A 17,028-nucleotide genomic window follows, 5' to 3' on the forward strand; every position below is an offset into this window, starting at 1 on the left:
ATAGATAAATGGGTACCACTTTGGTGAGAAGGTAATAGCGTTCAGTGCAGTCATACTGGCCACATGACCACTAGAACAGTCCTTGGAAAATGCTGGCTCTTTGGCTTAGAAACGGAGATGAGCATTGCCCTCTACAGTTGCTTCCAACTAGTCAAGGGACTACCTTTACCTTTTTACCTATTAGATTTGTATATTTCTATGTGATGATTTTACACTGTTTTTAGATTATTTTAACTGTTTTGAATTTTTATTGTGATTTTTTAAAATTAATCTGGGAGCCAGCCACCTTGGTTCCCTCCTGAGAGAAAAGTAGCATACAAATGAAATAAATTAATAAATAAATATTTAAAATTTTCAGCCAGAAAGCTTTAGTGCCTCACCAAAATGAAAATATCATGATTCCATATGATGTTGCCTCAGCAGATAAAGTGGACTCATGGTGCTATGATTCACACCACAAAGTTATAGTTGTTATGTGTAATGTGAAAATCTCCCCCCACCCAACAGTCAGTAGGAAAGAACTCTAGGTTGACAAACAATGTCATGTTGGATCCAGAACTTAGCGAGCTAAAAGAGCATAATGAATGGTGATAACAAGTTGATGTGATCAATTCCATGTGTAAAGAGAAGACACCTATATGCAAGAGAACACTGTAGGAACCTGCCAGTTCTGAATGGAACTGGTCTATTTTGCCACCACACATGAGCAACTGCGTTCCTCAAGAATTGGATTTGAGCACATAAAGCTACAAGACCAAGGACAAGAGTGATGTGCGTTGGACTGTATGTTTTAAAGGTGTCTGAAGATGAATAAAAATTGCCAAATCAGCCTCTTTTGATTAAAAAATTAGTCCGTAACAGCTACCTTAAACCAAATAAATGCTGGCCTTATTGCACGCTCCCTGAATCAATGCACTTATTTCAAGATGAATTGAGGTACCTCATTTTTCATACGTACTTGTGGTTTCTTTAATGAATTTATGATGGTGGAATATTGATTTGTTAATTATCCTATTCAATGAGGTATTGCTGTGTATATGTGTTTGGTTTTTTAATTTTACAATACAGGGAAATGAATCTGATTAACTACAATACAGCAGGACTATCATATAGGTGAACTAAATTAATATTGAGAAGCTTTAGGAATACATGACACTGGCATAAACATAGTGATATATTCTTAGTTGATTAATTGGGCAGTTTATTGGGAAATTAATGGTTCTTTTTCTTATTTAAATTTATGATTCCAGACAGGTTTTGGGGAACATGCAGCCCAAGAGCTCCATATGTCTCTCCTTTCTATTTATACTTCACTGTGGGCCTCCACCAGCTCCAGTGTATTTTTATTTTAAAACAAGAACCTGTTTCATTACAATGAGGACTATACCCCAAGAAGCACAATTCTCATATCAAACAAAGCATGCCCAGAAGACCCAAATTAAAGGCTTTCTTGATATTAGAAGTTACTTCTGGTCATTTTCAGTTCTGATTTTTGGTGGGGGTTTTTTTTTTTGGAGCCTTGAGAGTGAAGAGAGGTGATCTGTAGCAGATGCCAGGGATAAAACTGGGCTCCAGAGTCACTCAAGTTGTCCACCTCTGATTTAGACAAGAGCCAGACAACTATGTTATATAATTTTGTGGGGGAAATCAGGCAAGATAGGAAAGGTGCAAAGTAACAACCACCACCACCACCACCACCACCACCACCACCACTCTGATAATGAAAGATCTGCAGGAGAATCACAGTTGCCTTTAGAGGTGATAACACAAATTTTCACAAATATAGTCTCACAACCATACAAAAGAATAAAATCACAGCCAGGTTAAGACTACATTTTAGATTAGAGAGATTTAGTTGGAAAGCTGTACCTCCACAGTTAATTAAAAACAGTTGGGGGGGGGGGGGAAGCTAAACAAGATTCACTTGAAAACCATCACCTTCTTTGTAGTGGTGTACTGGTTGTGGTAATGATTATCAAGTGAAGCTTGTTTAGCCTTTTTACTAACGGCTTGTAATGAATGATAATGATATAACATACAGAAAAGGAACACTGATGTACAGACAGCAGAAAGGGCTCTCTCATGTACACAGGATCTACACTAGGTGGCCAGGTCTCCACATATTGGCTGAAGTCTCGGGGACTTTCCAGGCACATAAGCAGCACTTCAGGGGAAAGTGTGATTTTCATATATGAGGTGGACATAAGACCTGGGCACCATTTCCACCTATTCATAGTTTGGGCCATGAAGGTATATGTATTGTGCCAGGAACAAAATGAGGAGATCAACCTCCTCTTCTTGTTGTACAAAGACCTGGTAGCTAGTGCACATGACCTGTGGGAGAGAACTCCCTGCAGGCTGCTAATGAACCTTCCACAAGTTTCCACAGCAGTGCAGAGGACTGGAAAAACTCCCATATGTCATGTGCTCTGTAAGTAAGACTTTGCTGGATTAAAGTCCTAGTCAATATCACACTACACTGTTATAGCACTATTATTCCACTTTCACTGCTATAGAATACTGGAGTTTATAGTTTAGTGAGGGCCAAGAGCTCTCTGGCTGAGAATGCTAAATGCCCCTCCCTAAACTGCATATTCCAGGATTCCACAGGAGGCAGCCACAGCAATATAAGTGGAATAATAGTGCTATAAAAGTGCAGTGTGATAGGATCACTAGTATGAATGGTTGCAACTGCTGCAGCTATTGGGTGCATTTTTCTGCTTGTAAAAAAATATGTTTAGAATTGTTGTTGTTCTTCCATGGCTCTGGGCTGCCTAGCTAGTTTTCACACAAATTTTGCACCCATTTACTTGGATTGCCTTCATTCCATGTACACAATCAACAGGTTCAGAAGCAGTTTTTGCCTCTGCTGCCTCACAGAGACCCACCTTTGATTTCAAGTTGTGGCTGTGAAATCTTAGAGAAGAGAATACAGCTGATCTGGCAATCCTATCCTAGGCTAGTCTTTAGAAGTGATTACTTATACTGGGCTTGAACATCAATAAAAAAGCTTGTGCATCTGAGTCCCCAAAGCCCATCTTAATCAAAAAGCAAGTAACAACAATTTTCACTAACAGTAACTTCCCAAAGCATTTTCCAAGGTTGCCCTTTGTAGGGCCTATATGAATAAAGGGAATTCTCTGTACTGTATGTGGATACTCTGAGCAGCTTAGAAACATACTGAAGTGAATGTTTAATTTTACAATACAGGGAAATGAAACTGATGAACTATAATACAGCAGGACTATCATATAGGTGAACTAAATTAATATTGAGAAGCTTTAGGAATGCATGACACTGGCATAAGCATAGTGATATATTCTAAGTTGATTAATTGGGCAGTTTATTGGGAAATTAATGGTTCTTTTTCTTATTTAAATTTATGATTCCAGACAGGTTTGGGGAACATGCAGCCCAAGAGCTCCATATGTCTCTCCTTTCTATTTATACGTCACTGAGGGTCTCCACCAGCTCCAGGGTATTTTTATTTTAAAACAACAAGAACCTGTTTCATTACAATGCGGACTATACCCCAAGAAGCACAATTCTCATATCAAACAAAGCATGCCCAGAAGACCCAAATTAAAGACTTTCTTGAAATTAGAAGTTACTTCTGGTCATTTTCGGTTCTGATTTTTGGTGGGGTTTTTTTGTTTTGTTTTCTGGAGCCTTGGGAGTGAAGAGAGGTGATCTGTAGCAGATGCCAAGGATAAAATTGGGCTCCAGAGTCATTTAAAATGTCTGCACTAGTGCCATATGCATTAACAATATACAAAAAATTCTGTCTGACCCATAAAACCCAGTCCATTGAGTTTCAGGGAGGTTATTTATATGGCCATATTTTTTTGGGGGGGGGGGGGATTGAGGTCCAAATGCTGATCATTTTAATTCTGTTCTCTTCTACACACACACACACACACACACACACACACCTCACAGTTCACATACTTAGATCAAGATACTGTTCGTTCCATTCAAGAAATATGTGGGGAAAAAGCATTAGTTCTGACAGTAGGGCAAATGAATCTAGTCTTCATCATGAACAGTCCCCTGGCATATTAAAGGTTTCCAAGTCTGGATATTTAGGCAAAGTTCCTTTCTTCTTTGTGAAGAAGAGAAAGAATATTTCCCAGTTTCCACATGTATTTGGACAGACCTGACACAGGAATTAATATTTTTCATACTAGGGAGCTCCAAAATAGGGCAGCATACCTGGAATCCTATACTGTCAGATGCCATGCATAACTATTCATCCAGACCTGCAGGTTAGCTATCACCAAACAAAGACAACACTTTCTATTAACAAGATGTGAAGTAAATATTTCATACCTTTACTACTGGAATAGTTTCATTTAACATAGCCAGTGAGTCCATGAGCAATGGAGAACTGTCCAACCATTCCTGGGATTTTTTTGTCAAATCAGCCATGAGATTCAATGTTGAATTAGACTTTTAACAAATGAAAGAAAACAGAACAAATTGAAGAGTTGGTAAAAAAAAAATCCAGGCAATTAAGTAAATTAATGTGACAAAGCTCTCAAAACAAAGTTTTAGTCAAACTCATAATATCCCAGATTTAATTTGCCACCCCATTCACAAAAGCAAGTGGGCACTGTTAACATGGCAACTGTAGTTTTCGAAGCAAATTTGGCAATCAAAATGTGTACGTATTTCTTCACTTCTGAGGACTTGCTTTGTTTGAGAGTGTTCTCATTTTGCTTAATAGAATAGCAATAGCAATAGCAGCTTCATTTATATACCACTTCATACTGAACTAAGCAGTCTGTAAGCGGTTTACAACTGTAAGCGAATTTCCCCCAACATGCTGGGTATTAACATCACTCGTGATTGTGTGTGTGCATGTGTGTGTGTGAAGAGAATGATACTCCTGGTTGTTTGCCTCTGCAAACCCTTGCTTCACTACCCCACTGTTTTCAAGCAAGTATTCACAGGAATATAATTTAATATTGCAATCCCATTGATTAGGTTTAGTGAAGTTCAGCAGGGTGTCCTCCCAGATAAGTAGGTATGCATTGGATTTGAGTCACAGAGTTATTAAAGAGATCGAGCTTGAGCCTTGGCTGGTATTGAACTCGCAACCTTATGGGTTGTGCGTGAGTCACTGCAGTACAGGCATTTAACCACTGCACCACCAGGGCTTAATAGAAGCTTGCAATTCTTGCACAAAAGTCATTGTGGATCAAGGAGAACCAAACACACACACAGTTTGTTTGGATAAAAAAAAGGCCCAACTTTGCTCATACATCTGTATAGTGTCGCTTGGCATGAGGACCAGATTTATTCTAAATTAATCCACCTGTTAGTCAATGGTACCCAACTCTGGCCCAGCTGCAGGAGGTAAGACATGGAGTGGCAATCACTGAATATATGCGGGCACATCACCACTGTATGATTCTCTGTCACCTGGTGGTGAGGCTTGGCCAACAGCCTATAAGGTGGTCTCAGCCTTACTGACTGCATCCCAAGGTCCCTTAAGGGAATCCCCACAAAAGGAGGGCCCACAGAATACACTAGCCCTGTCCCCGAAAACTAGAACAAGCCCCATGCTACACTGCCAAATTTGTTTCACACAGTAAGTATGAAACAAATGTAACAGAAAACATCATTATACACATTAGAAATAAAATCATAAGATGAATGGCAATGCAGCTGAAGTTACTGTATATACTCGTGTATAAGTCTAGAAATTTAGGTCAAAAATTGGCCCAAAAAACCTGAGTCGACTTATCCGTGGGTCAATGTAAGTACTGTATCTTATCTCTTATTTAAAAGAAAGAACCATCCCCTGGTGAAAAGCAAGAGTATAATCTGTCCTGGAAGCATTTACCCTCTATAATCCCTCATTCATCCAGCCTTAAGACTAAGCACATAGTCTTATCTGCTAGAATTTTGTAAGTTCTTTGACTTTGTTTTACTTTGCTTCATCCTTTAGATCCTTTGCTATGTGCCCTTAAGTTTTATCCTTGACCTATCCACAGCAAAATCCATAATTTGGGCCTGAAAACTTGTCCTCAACTTTTGCATGAGATCAACTTATAGTTGAGCAGTCTGGCAGCTCTTTATATCCACTGCAGATGGAGCTGAGTGAAGTCTTTCATTTCAGTCCTGCCTGGGGAAAGGACCCACCTTGCTATGTGCAGCTCAGCTGCATGATTGGTCTCTCTTCCCAAAGCCTATGCAAAGCACACACATTTCTGAGAGCAGAAGGATATATGGAGGTGGAAAAATAGTGGTTTCCCTTTTCTCCACATCTCCTGCAAACAGGCTTTCCTAGTAACACAGGGGGCATTCCTTCTGAGTAGCAAAGCCTCTTGTCAACCAAGTCACATATTCTGGAGATTCATTAGCATTACGAATTCTGCACTTTCCCAAGTTACTGAAGAAACAACCTTCTAATTGGTGTCTGCTGTAAGTACCAAGCATTTTGTAATCACCAAGAACTATTGATTTTATTGAGCGTGACATTACCTTCTCCATGATTGCTCGTGTTTCTGGGGTGTCTGGGGTATACAGAATCTTGCCAAGCAGCATGGGCTTTAGGAAAGACCAAATTAATGCCCCTGTAGGTGTTCTAACCAAGTCCAGAAAGAATGATAAGCAGAATTGTGCTACAGAAATGATAAACAAACACAAACACAAGAGGAGTAAATTAGCACACATAACACAGATGTACCAAGTCTGAAAGAGGATGCTTGCCAGAGGGTAGGAGATTCTTGTAGAATCCCAAGGAAGCCTTGTCTTCACATATTGATGTGATGCTGTTTGACAAAGCTAATCCTCCCCAAAGATCTCCCACTGCTGAACTCAGCTAACAAGATTTTTATTGTTCTAGCAAAAACCCCTTCTGTTTAAGGTTAAATGGAGCTTTTGGAGCTCAGAGGAGCCAATGTCAGTATAGTAGAAAAAAAAAAAACAACTCCTCGAAATAAAAGCAGTGACCTTTTTGAATACAAAAGCCAAACTCATTGGGGACTTGAGATTTGGCAATGTATTAAAGCCACTTCAGCTACTGCCTAAATTGCTTCAGTTTTCAGATATAAACTTTTCCCCATGAAAGGGTTCAAAGTTTGCATTTCTTTCCAACAAATCTTCAAAAGCCAGCAACTTGTGAAGTCAGTTTTTACATTTTACATTTTCAGTTCTATCCATTCATAGATCCATATTTTGCACAATCTGATCTCACATAGGCTGGGGGGTCCACTACGAAAATCCAAAAATGGCAAACCAAGCCAAACCATTAGTCAGTTAACAAAGTCTTGTCACAGGACTGAATGGCAACTCAAGAATTTCTGAGGTTGGTCTTCTTCAGCACTGCTACTTGAAATCTTTTGCAACTGGACTAACCTGCTCCACATGGAAAAGATATGATCTGATGCAAAACAGTGGCTCCCCTCCTTCTTGCATCCTTTTGCTGTTATGCTAACATGAACAGGAATAAAACCCTGCTCACCTTATTTTGAAACAAAAGGATAAATAGAAATCCTTATTTTTATGATTTTTAATATTTATGTTGCTGTTGATAACTGTTATCAAGTCAACTTTGACTTATAGTGACCCCATCAATGTTATCAACAGATTTTCTCAGATCTTTCAGACTCAGGATAGTAATTTGGTCTTCCTACTGCCTTCTACCTTTATCAAGCATTATTGTATTTTCTAACAAGTCATATTTTCTCATTATAAACAGTTGTAAAGCTCGCATACAGTCTCTAAGTTTGTTAGAAATTCTAAATTTCTACTAGCTACCTACTTGCTACAGAGTTAAAATAGCTTTCATGCTAAGTGTTTTGAGGCAAGAAAGAGAGCAATTCTGGAATAAATTACCAAGCAGTGACAGACACATAAACAATAAATTCTTATTGAATTGTGAAGTCGAAGGCTTCCATGGCCGGCATCCATAGTTTTTTGTGGGTTTTTTGGGCTATGTGGCCATGTTCTAGAAGAGTTTCTTCCAGACGTTTCACCAGCATCTGTGGCTGGCATCTTCAGAGAATTGCCTGTGTTTCAATTATTTCAAAACATCTATTTAAATCACATTGACCTCTGTTTAGTTTACAAGGTAGCAAGGTCACCCAGTGGCTGAAAATTAAGGGAAGGGAAAGGAAAGACCTTAGATACATTTAGAACTAATTAACTTGCTTCTTGTGCATCACTCAGGTTAAATTATTGGTGCCAGTAAGCACAATATCATGAATGCATGTTTGCAGTGGTTAGAAGGATTCGGGTTTCTTTATACAGACTGACATGCTCTGTATGCACCAGTGGTATCAAAATTCCTTTGACCATAAAATGCTGTATGAACAAGAGTTGGGCCTAAACTGAAGTGTGGAGGTTGTAACCATATAGAGATTGCAACCATGTGAATGCGGATTAACACTCTGTGGCTCAGTCATGATATTAAAGAGCACTTTAGCTCTTTCATGGGAAACCTAAGCTATGCCTCTGTTCCCACTGGATCAGATGCAGACTTTGAGGTTGCATCCAGAATCTCTGAAAAGCTAAGGCTTGTGGAACTTTCTGCAAAAGGCTTTAGCTGACAGCACCGCTTGAACTGATATAGACCAATGATGCTCTTTTCTGAGGGTTCAGCACAAGATGACTACAAACTGGAGGCACATTCCAATGCATAATCTCATCCACATCTAGTACAACTAGTTACTGAGCATGTGGTGGCTTGTTCATACAATGCACATTTTTGTGCAATTGTTTTTTTTCATAAATGTGAGGGTGCAAAGACCCCAATGACTGAGGTTGTTCAGACAAGCAAGACTATTTGAATTGGAGCAGAAAATGCTAGAGATAGTAACTGACTGATTTCACATATTCTTGTTTATGACAAATCCTAGTGAAAAGAGGCTAAGGTGAAACTATCTCAAATGACACTGACTTTAGGGAGACTTAACTGGAACCCACTTCTTCTTGATCATTTTGCTGGATTGTGGTCATCTGATTTTTCAAGGTGCTTTGACTTACAATCTGACTAAGTACTCACTTGAATCAGGAGGAATACCATATTTCTTCATAATACGTTGCACTTGCTCATCTTGTGCAGACGAATAGTAAATGTTCTGTTCTTCAAAATCAGGCAACAAAGATTGGAAAAACAAAGGAGTCATTTCTTGGTTGCAGAAAGCTTTCGAGATGGTTTTAAATATTCCTGTATTTGTGGTTAGGTTGTTTGCCTGATTAAGTGCCTGTGGAAGCAAAAGGACAGTATGTTGATAGAATAAAGATTCAAAGATATACATTAAATAATACTGACATCACTGACATCATCAGAAGCCAGGATGGGTGTAAAAATGGTTAGTTCTGTGTGTGGATGTTAAGTTAAAATCATATTAAAATCTTTCACTGGCTCATGAAGGTCAGTTAGAAAAATCTCTTTATCTTACCTTGACTTCCTAAACATTCATATGTAAAGATGATGAAGTAACAAACTGCAGAGCATTTTGTATGTTGACAGTAACTACAGAAATTATTAAGAAAGGCAACAAAATTGATAGCTGGCATAGTTATTTCCTCTGCTTAGCATGGAGGTACATTAAACAAAGCTATGGTGAACAAAAGCTTTATGTTGCACTGTACTTATATTTTGATGCTTGTAATGTTCCCAAAGGGGTAGTATTCAGCTATTTGTACCAATACCGTCTTGCTGCAATCTCTACTGAATTGAGATTGCAAAGTTTTATCCCACTACCAGTGTGTTAATTAGCTCGCCTGTGCCAGAATGACTGTGTTACTATCAACACTGGACCAATTTTTACACACACACACTTTAACATATTTCTCATTCACACATTTTGCATCTCATTTCCCTTTGATTTCACTGCTTACAATTTCTCCCCTCTATAACCATACATCTACTACTATACTCCATTTTTCTTTTGCAGACTACCACAGCTGTCCTTCTGGAAATAGATTCCTTTATACTGAAGGCTTGCAATCCATTTTAGTGAGGAGATGTAGAAAAAAATGAAGGGAGATAAGACTCACACAAAGCAATCCCTGATGAACCTGAGCCAGTGAGACATCCCTCCTCTCATGTAAACCCTGCTTTGCTCTGGCACCTCCCCACATGTTCTCCTCAAAGCAGCTCAAGTGAAAAGCCTTTTCAATACCCACCAGCTACCTTCCCACCCACTGCTTTGTCTCTCAGCTCCCCAAATCTGATTTTATTGCTGGCAGGCTTAAATGGATGAATGGTCTAATTCAAAACCTTATGTTGCTCATAGTAATTGCAACCAGTTACTGTAGAACAGCTGTGATGCTTCTTGCAAAAATGTGACCTAGCCACTGTTATCCATGTTCTTGTAGCACCCAGTTACTTTAGTTTGCTGCAATGCACTCTCCACAGTGTTGCTTATGAAGACTACTGGGAAACGTCACTTGGTCCAGGGTACAACAAATAGATTGCTAAGTGGAACATCTTATTGTATGCCTACTGGGCAGGGAAAACGAACCTTAGACAGTGGTGCATTTCTTGATTGACGCAGTTTTTTAAGAGAATGAATGGCATCTAAAAGTGGACGAACATCTGAGGCAATCTTTTTCTTGAAGTGGTCCAGTTCTTTCAGAAGATCCAATACCTGATCCAGAGAAATTTGTAACTCCTTGGGGAGAAACATCTAGAATAGACAAGAGGCATAAATATCATAGTCAAAACTAAATGTGCTTGCTTACAAGGGACACAATCCAGGCAAAATGGAGTGCATTGATTTCAATGGGAGCACTAAGCATTTGCTGATCAAAAGGTTTTCAGACTACAAAAATCCTGACCAAATTGGCTAGAGAGGTTTTGGAGACAAATTCAGGCAGAGGAGAACAACTTGTTTCTCAAGTGATCCCTGCTGAAAACTGATTACACATTTTCTGAAAATCACCTTGGCTTTAGAGAGGGCAAGAACGTTTTTGAAGATACGTTGTTTAAACACATTCTTGAAAAACAATTGAGTGGAAGATGGTTCTGCATTTTAACAGTCTGGGACAGTAAAACACATTCTTCACAGCAGCATTTGGTGTAGGCAGCCAAGGACCTTAGCATTCCCCACTTCCTGACAATAATTCCAAGGGCATCTAAAGTTTTCAGATGAGCATTTACACTCTTCTTGTAGCACAGTATAAGATACTGAAGATATTCATAGTGTAGTTGAAGATGCAGGGCCCCTTGTCAGAAATTTGAGTTTCCCCTGCCATGCCCTCATGGGTATATAGCACTTTCATACCTCCTCCAATAGTGAAGCAAAATATAGAGTCTTTAAATCGTGGAGTTGGAAGGAGCCTCATGGGCCCTTGAATCCAACCCACTGTTTAATGCAGGATCTCCAGATGAAACATCCCCAGTAGGTAGCTGTCCAGATTCTTTTAAAAGACATTCAGAGAAATAAAACAAAACAAAAAGCTTCATTTATATACCGCTTCATACTGACCTAGCAGTGTCTAAGCGGTTTACAACTGTAAGCTAATTGACCCCAACAAGCTGGGTACTCATTTTAGCAAGCTTGGAAGGATGCAAGCCTGTCACGCTTGAGCCCTTTTGCTGGGATTGAACTCACAACCTTATGGTTTTGAGAAAAAGAGATCCCACGACCTCTCTAGGCAATTGATTCCATTGCCAAAGTGCTCTTACTGTTAAGAAGTTTCTTGTAATGTTCAATCAAAATCTCCTCTCCTCTAATTCCAAACCATTAGACCTGGTCCTACCCTCTGGGACAGCAGAGAATAAGTCTGCCCCCATCCTCTCTCTGGCAGCCCTTGTGGTATTTAAAGAGTATAATTATGTCACTACTCAGTCTTTTCTTCAACAAGCTGAACATGCCCACTGACCCAAGTGATGAAGGTTTGCTCAATGAACGTTTTCACTCTTTGCTCTCTTCCTTGGCCACTACTGCTGCACCAATCACAACTAGGGTCTTCTCCCAATCTACCAAGTGCCTTTCCTGGTTCTGTTCCTGACTTGTGAGTAACCATCCCTGAATCTGTCTCCAGGTGAACATAAGGATCTGAACTTTAGAGGACCTGGCAAGTCTACTGCCAAATGGAGGTATTCATCCAAACCACAGCATTGTCCTTCAGCAGAGGAGTATGGATAAGTCTGAGAATGTTAACCTTATTATTAAGGCCTTCCAAGAAAAGGAATAAAATCTAAGGATATAAGGCCAGAATCAAGAAGACAAGACTGAAGTGAGTTTCTTCTATTTATTCTGACCTATACCATCAAGTCCAACTTGAAGCAACCATGCACACACAAGCTACCTTCTGCCCTCATCAGGCAAATTACAATATACAAAAAGCACCACCTCTTGATCTGCCATTGTACATAAGGATCGATCCTTAGGAAACCTTTGCCTAAGTACTATAGTGCCCTGTCTCTAAGTCAAGGAACACACCTCATGGATGAAAACAGCAAGTTTATTGATAGTTAAGATTTGCACAGAAGCGAGTCATTGCCAAATCTATATCAACAAGCTAAGTTTCACTTCTACAACCTCTTCAAACTCTCCTCCCTCCCATCTTCAACAGTCTTTCCCACACAGTACCGAGCAGCTACATGAACTTGGTTCTCACATAACAACCCCCCAGAGCTGCTCACCCCTCCCCATACATTTGTGCTACCAACATGGCTACAACATGGTTAGGCAGGCCTAACTTAACATGGCAATGAGATAGAAGGGTGACTCTGACAAGTACCTTACATAAGACTGGTGAATTTTGCTTTCCTTCTGAGCTCTTAGAAGCCCAATAAAAGTGTCTCTTTTGGACTGCATTCACTATAAGTGCAGAACAGAGTAAATACAGGAATTTAGACATTTGAAATGTTCCAGTCCTAATTATCAGGGGGTGAAGGAAACAGTTGTTTATTGAGATGTGGCAGTGTGGAAGGGGGGGGTAGTTATATACCTAATTTACTTTTGTAATTAAGTATTCAGGTTATAACTCTGAGTGCTTCACTGCAATTTCGAGCTGGACTGGAGTTAATCATTACTTTATGAAATTCTACAAAGTCATTTATTTAAGAATCTTCTGCCGTGGGCTGAATCTTCAAAAATATACAACCATGGAGGCACAGCAATAGATTTTATAGCAATAATGGTAACATGAAAGCACTGAGCAGAGCTTAATTATAAATTAAGTTTCTTCCAGATAGCATTTGATGTATTCTAAATGTCTGAGAGCCTCACGCGTAAGTGAGAACCAACAACATAAATAAATACCATAAACACAGGGCATTAAATTAAGTTACGTGAATGTTTGGCTTTCTTTCCTGTGATATACAAAAGAGCAGAAAATGTGCATGTTAGTCTAGACAATACATAGACGACATTTAGGTGACTGTTATGTGCCTTCAAGCCAACTGAGATTTATAGAGACACTAATCTATGGATTTCTTGGTCAGATTAATTCAGAAGAGGTTTGCCATTGCCTTCTTCTTATGCTCAGAGTATATGATTTGCCCAAGGTCACCCAGCAGATTTCCATGGCTGAGTAGGGATTCAAACCTTGGTCTCCCAGAGTTCTAGTCCAATTCACAACACTACACCATGCTGGTCCTCACAACATATAAGGTGGTGTGTATGTATGCATATCCCTATACTAGAAATATATTTTGAAAGTGCAATTTGTGATGCATACCTTGTATGCAAAGCTGTAGACATCCAGGTAATGAAGAAATGTGACTCCCAAGAGATAAGATTTGTCAGCCCTTTCTGTGAGTGATAAGTTGCAGAACTGCTTTGCTACAACTTCCAGCTTAGCATCAGCAGCATCAATGTTGCAGGACTCCAGCTGGAGTATCTGGAAAATCAGCTGTATTGGCACAGAAAAAAAGCAGGGTTGTAAACAGTGAATTCTCTCAGTAATGAGGATAAATTAGGCAGTTCTCTCTTTTAGAACATTGACCAAAGCCACCTTCCAAAGTGGTTGACACAACACAGCAGCAACAGCGGTAGATGCCATTCTTTCCACAACAGTCAGTATATAGGGGAAGTTTCCTTAATGTCTTTACATGCAAGAACACCAGCTAAAAGATTCTGTTCCTTTGAGTGTACATGCCACCAGCTACTGTTACCTGACATTTTCCTTAAGGGCAAGATAGGGTTTTCACTAAGCTCCATAGAAGGGAGCACCTTATAAACACTGATATGGAAAAACAACAGTTGAACTTTCTGGAAAGCACCACTTTGTTTTCTGCAGGTGATTACAATTTTAATTCGACCTGTTCTGTGCAGCCAGTTTGTGCTGTTACCAAAACCTTCATCACAATAAGGACTTCTATTTTAGTAGCAGCTGGCATCTGAAGACCTTTTCATCTATGTATAAGCATTGTATTTTATTTTGATGGACACGGCGTCACACCATGTGTCCATCCATAATTTTTAACAAGATATACTGTAAGCTGAAAAGTTACCACTGAATTATAAAGGAACATACTCCACGAATGGAAAGATCACTAAGAAACATAGGCTACAGAATGATCTCAGCCATGCAATCACAATTATATTTCTACATGCATAAGAATGCGTGTGAATATATGTGTTTACTAGGGATGTCAATTTTTCATGCCCATTTTGGGAAAGGACTTGCTGGAAACATTGTCAAACACCACAAAATTTTTCACCTCTTACCATTTTTGTTTTAAAAAACGTTTTTATGCGCAAGCCACTCTGTTTTGCACAAAATATAACGATCTTGGACCAAACCAATTATATTTTGTATGAAATACATTTTTGTTGCAAAACTATTGCCTTTTGCACAAAAATGAAGAGTTGGGCCCAGGGAGATAATGCAAAAGATAACAAAGTAATGAGCAAAAACTCTCATAATCATACTCAATAGGAGAAAAAAATCTGCAATTTTTCTTTCTCACTTGAGAATGAAACAAGAGCCCATTTATATCACTATGATTCCATATTAACGGCCACTTTTGTGTGCATATGGTATTATGAGTCTTGAATGAGGAAAAGTCAGCTAAGTATATAATAGCTTTCATAATGAACTTGCCTGTGTTCTGTTTTCTTGAAGCGGTATTTCCATCAAAGCTTTAATACTTTCTGGTGACATTCCTACCACACTTCTGAGATCGTTCCTGAGTCCATCTACATTTCTGAACAGATCTATTAACGTGTCTTTAAAACAGAAATTAAAATTTTTATTTTCTTCCAGGCTTCACACTGTTTACACAGAGTACTTAAAGTAGGAATTCAGAAAGAAGAAAAAATGCCTCAAGAGTGTCACCATGTGGTACATTTCAATGCAAAAGAACTCCAAGGATTTATTCCATTAAAAAAAAAAAACAAATTATTTTGCATTCCTGCGCCAAGAGAAATCTGAAGCAGCTGAATCATTTTAAGGCCACTGGTGTTCAAAATTAGACTAGTTCTTCCACTGAACATTTTCTATTCATGTACAAATAATAAACAAAGATATTATTAAACCCTTATTAAAGCATATCCCTTCCAAAATGTCCACAGAATAATCGCACATTTGTTACATGTTGCCCAGCTCTTCTACGCCATAAATTTAGGAATAAATACCAATTGAGGATGTACAATTTTTCTCCCATCCCTAAATCCTGTCAGATGTGTAAATTTCACTATCAGCAATGTATTCCATTTGCTTTTTTTTAACCAATCCTCACTAGACAAAACATCTATTTTCCATTTAAACACAATTTGAATCCTAGCTGTTAGCAATAGGTTAATCACTAATTCTATTATTTTCCTGCCTTACAAAATACTTCACTCTAATGGCATGGATGATGCTATTATGGGCAGGTGAATGAGCCCCCAGTGATATGGCTGATTATATTAGTCCATAATAGTATTGCCTAAGTAGATATCCAGTATTATAATACTATTATTGAAATGAATAACATTAGCTGTGCTGTCAGGGGCTCATTCTCCAGCTCACTATTCAATATGATATATGCACAACCTTTTAATAATGTCCTTCTGTTGTCTACATAGGCCAAAAACAGTTCAGGCATCTACACATACAAAAAAATGCATGCACCCTGACGTATGTAATAACATTCAAACTCTAGTAGGTGAATGTTTCACTCTGCTGCTGACCTGAAATCACCATTACTCAACAAAAGAATTTCAAAGAAAGACTCCAGCATAAAATTGCCAAAGTTGAATTTATCCATTAGTTCTACTACATTTCTCTGGAGATGCACCCACACTGTAGAAATGATACAGATTGCCACCACTTTAAGTGGTGTAGCTCAATCCTATGGAATCCTGGGATCTCTAATTTTACAATTAGAGCTGTCTCTGCCAAAGTGTGCTGGTGCCTCACAAAACTACAAATCGCAAGATTCTGTAGGACGGAGCTGTGACAGTTAAAGTGGTGTCAAACTGCATTCTTTCTACAATGTAGATGCACCCTGGGATTCATTAGAAACCAAGATTTCAAATGAACTTTGGAAATAGCAAATGGATGCTAAGGCTCTTTCCCACTGCACAATGATATCACTGTGATTCCACATTAATGGCCATGGATGCATTTTGTGGAATCCTGGGATGTGTAGTTTTATAAGAGGTACCAATGGAGCTTTTGGGCTGAGACTTGAAAAGGCCCCTCCTTATACGGCCAGTCCCAGGATGTCATAGAATTTTGCCATGATAGTTAAAGTGGAATCACAGCACTATAACTGTGTAGTGTGAATGCTCCAGAGTATATTGCCACAAATAACAGCTTTCATGAATTGCCATTGTTCTTATCTTTCTTACTACATTTGAGCTTTACATAGAAACGTCACACACTGTCTTCTGTTTTTAATGGCCTTTTGGGCTCACTGTCAATATTTTTCTCCCTGTTTCCAAGTAGGTATGTCATGCATGTAATTGACTACTAAGGACAGTAATGATTCCAAAAGTGGCTTCAGACTGAAAACTTCTCTCTCAATAAATGTGTAAGGGCATGTTCCTGTTTAAAGTCAGCATAACATAAAGCTCTACCAACATACCCCTGGAGTACAGAAGTATCAAGCCCAACAGTCACTGTGGC

At 38.9% G+C, this 17,028-nt stretch overlaps 1 protein-coding gene across 1 annotated transcript in view; it reads right to left on the reverse strand.

The window, feature by feature from the left end:
• ABCA12 (ATP binding cassette subfamily A member 12) overlaps positions 1 to 17,028 on the reverse strand; it is a 144,167-nt gene that overhangs the window by 76,325 nt on the left and 50,814 nt on the right. Inside the window, exons 13-18 of the mRNA XM_089477824.1 lie at positions 15,019 to 15,143; positions 13,651 to 13,824; positions 10,482 to 10,646; positions 9,014 to 9,215; positions 6,490 to 6,629; positions 4,330 to 4,449 (exon numbers count right to left, since the gene is read on the reverse strand). Of these exons, the coding sequence (XP_089333950.1) occupies positions 4,330 to 4,449; positions 6,490 to 6,629; positions 9,014 to 9,215; positions 10,482 to 10,646; positions 13,651 to 13,824; positions 15,019 to 15,143 (926 nt within the window). The remainder of the gene's footprint in view (positions 1 to 4,329; positions 4,450 to 6,489; positions 6,630 to 9,013; positions 9,216 to 10,481; positions 10,647 to 13,650; positions 13,825 to 15,018; positions 15,144 to 17,028) is intronic.

The sequence above is a fragment of the Sceloporus occidentalis genome, unplaced genomic scaffold (genome assembly GCF_023333645.1).
Source record: "Sceloporus occidentalis isolate IW3139 unplaced genomic scaffold, rSceOcc1.0.p SCAF_12, whole genome shotgun sequence".
In the NCBI taxonomy this organism is placed as follows: Eukaryota; Metazoa; Chordata; class Lepidosauria; order Squamata; family Phrynosomatidae; genus Sceloporus; species Sceloporus occidentalis.